Genomic DNA, 6,206 nt, shown 5'->3' with positions numbered 1-6,206 from the left:
TGTGTACATATTCAAACATTTCGTTGTTTACTTCCATTTTTTTACAAATATAAGGTTATTTGCTTTCACCGCTTTCTGTTTTTGTTTGCACATGTAAATCAGCTGATCGTTTGACACTTTTCATGAACTTACAGGAAAAAAATCTCCGGACTAAATCCTGTAACTTCTGACTAGGAACAGTTGCTCAGTTACTCTCTCAAATGTGTTCCCACTTACAGGTTTTATGTCAATAGGAACGACTTCCTGTAAGTTCTGACTAAATCCTGTAAACCGGACTGCTATTGGAACCATGATTCAACAACTACAGGTTGTAGCAATCGTACAAAAACAACATTTACCGTTGGTATGAACTCCTTGTGTCATCACCATCTTTTTTATCTATTCATATTCGTGTGTATATGTATACCCTGCATACCAGGATTTCATAGAATTCTGAAAGGTTTCACAATTTTTTTAAGAATTTTCTTTAAGAAATCGTACAGAAATTTCTTTAATAGTTCTTGTCAATCGCCTCATATGTTTTTCTTTACAGATTTCTAAAAGAATCGTAACAAATTTCCGACACTCTTAAAGATTTCGGGAGCATTTGTTTGCAGGGTATATATATACGTATATGTGTATGTGTACGCGGATATGTAAATATAGCAAAACAGACGATAATTTGACACAAGCGTGCTCATAAGAAGAAGCATAGCTTTTATCGCTATCACCTGTAATTGATGCGCCTTGTATTGGAACTGACTATCAGTTTGCCGCATGGAGATTTTCGTTACTGAATTGACGGAAAACCATGTTCTAAGGAAGAAAATCTGGATTTGGACAATTCAACGCCCCTGCGCCAAGTCCTTACCTTGGGCCACTCGCTACGTTGTCTGGTGACTATCAACGTAGTTTAGAGACTTTAGCTCTGATACGTGAAGACATAAAACGCAATACACTTAACAAAGCTCAACGTCCCACCACTCCCATCTTTGCTGAGGCAATAAGACGCACTTTTCGTGCATTTCAGCTTCCCGATCATGTTCCAATGCTACATCTTAATGATGTTTTCAAAAGAGATCTCCCTATTTGGTCATCATCCCCCGGACTACCTTGGATGAATCATGGCTATAAGACCAAAGGTGACATCAAAAGAGATCCTGATGCGATTCAGAGGATAAGATGGTTTTGGCATAGAGTTAAGATGGGTGAAAAGATGTCATTCCCAGATAGTTGTGCTTATGTCAGAGCGCATATAGTAAAGCGAGGCGAAACAAAGGTTAGAGCAGTATGGGAATATCCAGCCACTGTCACCCTAGGGGAAGCAGTATTTGCACTCCCGCTTATTGATGCCTACAAAAGAGGCGGATATCCAATAGCCTATGGATATGAAACTGGAATGGCCGGCTGTAAAAAGATCTATCAAAATTTTAAAGGGAATTATTTCCTTGGCATCGATTTTAAAAGTTTTTATAAGACGCTTCCACCGTGGTTGATTGAAATTGCTTTTGACGTTTTATCATATAATATCGACTTTGTAAGGTACAAAGATTACGGTGTTGCAAGATGCAACGCTATGGTGGACATGTTTGAACAGCTGCGCGACTACTGCATACATACTACGATTAGGATGTGCAACGGCGAAAGATATATTAAGCATTCAGGTCTTGCTAGCGGTAGTTATTTTACCCAGTTGATTGGAAGTATCGCTAATTACTTGCTACTAACCTATGCCTGCATGATGAACGAAGTGGACGTACGTAGCATATTAGTATTTGGAGATGATTCGTTGCTTGGACTGGAGAAAGCATTGACTCCCGATGACATTGCAAACGTTCTTGAGGAATTAGGAATGATTGTAAATGTAAATAAATCCGGTTCGAGTCGATATATTAGCCGTTTATTCTTCCTTGGCTATCAGATCAATTATGGAGTAGCACATGTAATATAAAAAAAAGAAAAGGGGGGAAAAAGGAAAAGAGGGGGAAAAATAACAATAATAAAAAAAATAAAAAAAAAGAAAAAAATAATAGAAATTAAGTTGATTAATTTGAAATACCCTTGTTAAAGGAAAAAGAGAAAAAGGGAAGAAGGGGAAAAAAGAAGGAAAGAACAAAGATAAAAAAAATTTAGTGTTTTTTTTTTAATAAATAAATAAGGAAAGATAAAAAGGGGAAAAGAAATATAAATTGGCATGTAAATACATAAGCAAACAAAATAAAAAACTAGAATACTAATAAGTATAAAACTATAGCAATAACCAGCAAGTATACAAACTACATGTAATAAAAAAGAGAAAATCAGTATTAAGCTAAGTAAAGTGTAACAAAAAAAAAAAAAAAAAAAGGAGTTAAATTTGAGTTCATTTAAATGAAAAAAAAAANTTCATTTAAATGAAAAAAAAAACAAGTTATATAAATTGTATGTACGCAATCTAAACACAAAATTGGAATATTAATAAGTTAAAAAAATACATCCAAAATCAGCTATATAGACTTGGTGTCTCGAGCTGATTTTATTTTTTCCCTTTTTGGGGTTGCTGTTCTATTGTGACCAGCAAGTGAAAGAAGAAGAAGTTTGCCGCATGAATTGTTTTGTCCATCATTATAAACAAAACGAAATCGGAAATTTATTAAAGATACCAAAAATACTAAATCCAACAATAGCTCTGTTTGATGTTTGGCGTCAACANTTTGCCGCATGAATTGTTTTGTCCATCATTATAAACAAAACGAAATCGGAAATTTATTAAAGATTCCAAAAATACTAAATCCAACAATAGCTCTGTTTGATGTTTGGCGTCAACAATCTGTGTACAAAACGGCACAAGTCCATTGAATCTGTTGTCGCAGCTAACTAGAATGGAGTCGGTGTTGTTCGCTAACATCAAGAAGCTCTTTGCCAACGAGTTATATTCCTGTGTAATTCGAACTTCAAGCTTACTGAGTACTCTTTTGCAAAATGATCGTAATGTCGCCACTCCCGAAATGGAATATCAAGTGCTTCTCTTTAGCGCTAATGCGCACTACCATGAACGCAACTTCCGTGCGGCCAGCAAACAATATGAAGCTGCATTGCTAATGCGAAAAACAATGTTGCGCGTCAAGAACACACAGCTAGTTAGCATCGAGATAACATATGAGCAGTTCGCTGAACTAGAGACGCGCTATCGCCTCGCCAGGAGCTATCGTGAGTTAGATGAGGATCAGAAGGCAATCGTCATACTGCAAGCACTGCCGCTGAAATCGCGCACACCAAAAGTAAATATGTTATTGGCACATCTTTGGCAATATGGGCAAAATGTCGAGAATGCCGAAGCTATATCTGCTTATAAGGAAGTGCTAGGCGATTGCTCGATGGCTTTAGGGGCCATAGAAGCGCTATTGATGTTGGGTGTTGATGGCATTGAAGTGAATTCGTTGGTGGTTAATGGTAATGAAAACGTTTACAAATTTATTGTATTTGTCTAAATTCGCTTTATTTAACTTGTAGCAAGTGCTTTGCCAAAGCACATCGATTGGCTGAGCAGCTGGATAAAGGCACACGCTCAGTTGTACGGACGCGACCATTTGGAGGCATCAAAGACATTTCAAGCGATCAACGATAACACAAAGTTTCACCAAAACTATTATCTACTTGCATTGATAGGCAAAACCCTCTATTACTATGGGCGATACATTCAGGCGCAACAGTATCTGGAGACTGCCGTTATGGTTAACCCTCACAGCACGGAAGCCATCATGCCTCTAGCCGTGGTCTATGAATACAATCAAAAATTTTCTCAGTTGGATAAACTATCTACTCACATAAGCAACATAAAAGAACTTAATTCCGATCATTGGTTTGTTGTTGCTGAGAATTGCTATGCCGCAGGTCAAATTGAGAAGGCAATTTCATTTGCAAAGAAAGCAATAGAGTTAAATGAGCGCAACGTTGAGGCACAATTGCTACGAGGACGTATATGTCTACAGCTAAAACAGCGGCAAGAAGCGATTTCGTATTTTCGCGCTGCTCAATGTATAGCCGGTTATCGATTTGAAGTCTATAAGGGTCTCTATCATTGCTATGTAGGCATGAAGCGTCGAGACGAGGCACAGGCTATGTGTGCTTTAGCCGTACGTTATTTCCGCAATTCGCCTCGTAGTTATGTGGTATGAGCTAACTGAAGTAATTTACTTGCTACTAAATTTTATTCGGATATCTTCTTAATTTCAGATGTTTGCACGCGTGTTACTACACTCTAATAACCCGCTTGCCAAGAAAAGCGCTAAAAAATTCCTAGCTAAAGCGCTGGAAATCGATGAGCATTATTCGGTGGCTGTGGCGCTTATGGCAGACGTATGTCAGGCAAATGGGGAGACGCAAGAAGCTAGCGCTATGCTTAAAAAGCAAGTAATGACCTTTCCTAATCACTCATACTTCAGCATGTTGGGTGATTTGCGCCGTACCCTAAGAGATTTGGATGGCGCACTTGAATATTATACGATTGCTTTGAGGTATGATAACTGCAGAGACAAGTACGAGTGACTGGGTATTAAGTTAATTAAGTTGATTTTACATTTATATTTGAACAGCATTGAGCCTAACGACCGCCGCGCTTTGAAAGGTGTCAACGCATTGACTCGCGGTGGTGACAAACAGGATCAAGACACTTCGTTAATGCTGTCTCGCATGCGCGATGAAGAATGGCAAATTGATGATGAAGCAGAAGAATCGTCCTCGCATGACGATGATGATTCAGATACGTATTCCGATCCTTTCTGGCAAGATTTGGAATCTGAAGTGATCAATTAAAGTTTTAAGGAGCGAGGTTTGTAGTTACCTTTTTTTTTCATTATGCTAAAGTAGTTAGTAGTTATAAGCTCTGGGAGGCCTAAGGCGGAAAAACCCATTCGTATTAAATACCTTGGTAATTTAAACACAAAATCTTTAAAGATGTTCGTACATTTATTTGGGCAAAAAGTCGAAAACAAATAGCAGCACCTACATTAATCTATGATGCCTTCTCAGTCTCCATTTCCTCAGCGTTGGCTCCACTTGTGGTGCCTACAGCTGCTGCGCTACTTGTTTTAGCTTTGTCCTTCTTCTCTTTCGCGGCTTTGCGATAGGACTCTAAATCGGATGTCAACGGATCGACAAAGCTTTCAAATTCCAGTTGTTTTAATGCATCTAATATATTTGCCGCTGTAATGGTCTTATGATTCTGCTTACGGGCTAGCGTTGTCGATGTGGAAGTCAGAAAGATTACAAAGACTGACGCGGCACGGGCTATGGCCGCACGCGCTTCTTTGCTAACGTTCGCGCCTTCGGGTAGCGCGTCCTTGATCAGGCGTCCCACAACAGCGTTGGGTAAATTTAAATCCTCAATACGCTCGACCATTTTGTTGTGTTTGTAAAATTAATTTTTCTAAATAGCACCGTAGCAGAAATTTTCACCACGCTTTTACGCATATAATAGAGCGGTAAACAAAAATTAAATAAATGACGTGCTGCTTCTTATTACAAAAGAGTTCACAGTTAACTATTTCGCGAAAAGAAAATAGTCGATAAATGCTTTTTATTTGAGATTCGCAATGAAACACTTTCGATAGATCGAAGCTCTTTCGAAGTGCTCGATAAACTTATGAACGAGTTGTGAGTAGAAAAATTATGTTTACATATAGGTAAATACATATATTCTCAATCAGAGCTCGTTTGTTAATCACCCCGTTTACACAATCAAATCTCGGAATATTAGCTCTCAAATTGGTTGTGCTTGTTTTGCTCAGAACTTTTAACTTAAAATTTTGTTATAAATACCTTTCCAAACCTTTATCCCTCGTTTATTTTCACATTTGACATTACTCTTCTTCGAAAAATAATAATCGATAAAACCATGTTTGCCTCCGAAAATTTATCGGGTTAATCTTAGACTATCTTATAATTACAGATTAACGAGGAAGGAATATTTTATGGCTAATCTGTTTTTATTGTCTATTTGATTGACCACGTATGTGGCTGCCAACTAGAAGCTGCTTGCTGAGCGTTGTGTTATGCTCCTTAACGGGGTGCATATGGGCGGCAGGTGATGTTGCCGCTACATCAAAAGTTATCCTGTCTCTCCTGAGTGCGGTGTTTTGGCAAGTCTACAGCTTTCTCCACTGCGTCCTACCAGTCCCCGGCGACCACACAGACGGGTGGTACGAGTTCCGCCGATTTACTGCCAAAATTAGGTATTTGTTGTGATT

The 6,206-nt window shown here is 38.4% G+C and overlaps 3 protein-coding genes across 3 annotated transcripts; 2 read left to right on the top strand and 1 right to left on the bottom strand.

The window, feature by feature from the left end:
* The first annotated feature begins 1,183 nt into the window (after positions 1–1,183).
* LOC108373198 (uncharacterized) lies at positions 1,184–1,930 on the top strand. The gene has a single exon (XM_017629058.1). The coding sequence runs from the start codon at positions 1,184–1,186 to the stop codon at positions 1,928–1,930; it is 747 nt and encodes a 248-aa protein (XP_017484547.1).
* A 910-nt stretch (positions 1,931–2,840) lies between these two features.
* APC7 (anaphase-promoting complex subunit 7) lies at positions 2,841–4,907 on the top strand. Its single transcript, XM_017629059.1, has 4 exons — positions 2,841–3,411; positions 3,472–4,130; positions 4,195–4,475; positions 4,554–4,907. The coding sequence occupies exons 1-4, from the start codon at positions 2,841–2,843 to the stop codon at positions 4,771–4,773; spliced, it is 1,731 nt and encodes a 576-aa protein (XP_017484548.1). The 3' UTR covers positions 4,774–4,907.
* Positions 4,908–5,504, bottom strand: Chrac-14 (DNA polymerase epsilon subunit 3 Chrac-14). Its single transcript, XM_017629060.1, has one exon. The coding sequence runs from the start codon at positions 5,357–5,359 to the stop codon at positions 4,973–4,975; it is 387 nt and encodes a 128-aa protein (XP_017484549.1). The 5' UTR covers positions 5,360–5,504; the 3' UTR covers positions 4,908–4,972.
* Positions 5,505–6,206: the final 702 nt, after the last annotated feature.

The sequence above is a fragment of the Rhagoletis zephyria genome, unplaced genomic scaffold, assembly GCF_001687245.7.
Source record: "Rhagoletis zephyria isolate East Lansing unplaced genomic scaffold, Rhagoletis_zephyria_1.1 Rzeph_scaffold_06464, whole genome shotgun sequence".
Lineage (NCBI taxonomy): Eukaryota > Metazoa > Arthropoda > Insecta > Diptera > Tephritidae > Rhagoletis > Rhagoletis zephyria.
Note: the sequence above shows the minus strand (reverse complement) of the source record. Positions and strands in the feature narration are given on the sequence as shown.

Excerpts from the sequence above, each read along its gene's own strand:
- LOC108373198 (XM_017629058.1), top strand. The coding sequence starts at position 1,184 with ATGGGTGAAAAGATGTCATTCCCAGATAGTTGTGCTTATGTCAGAGCG.
- APC7 (XM_017629059.1), top strand. The coding sequence starts at position 2,841 with ATGGAGTCGGTGTTGTTCGCTAACATCAAGAAGCTCTTTGCCAACGAG. Across the intron at positions 3,412-3,471 it reads GAATTCGTTGGTGGTTAATG|CAAGTGCTTTGCCAAAGCAC; the intron begins GTAATGAAAACG and ends TTTAACTTGTAG. Across the intron at positions 4,476-4,553 it reads TATTATACGATTGCTTTGAG|CATTGAGCCTAACGACCGCC; the intron begins GTATGATAACTG and ends ATATTTGAACAG.
- Chrac-14 (XM_017629060.1), bottom strand. The coding sequence starts at position 5,359 with ATGGTCGAGCGTATTGAGGATTTAAATTTACCCAACGCTGTTGTGGGA.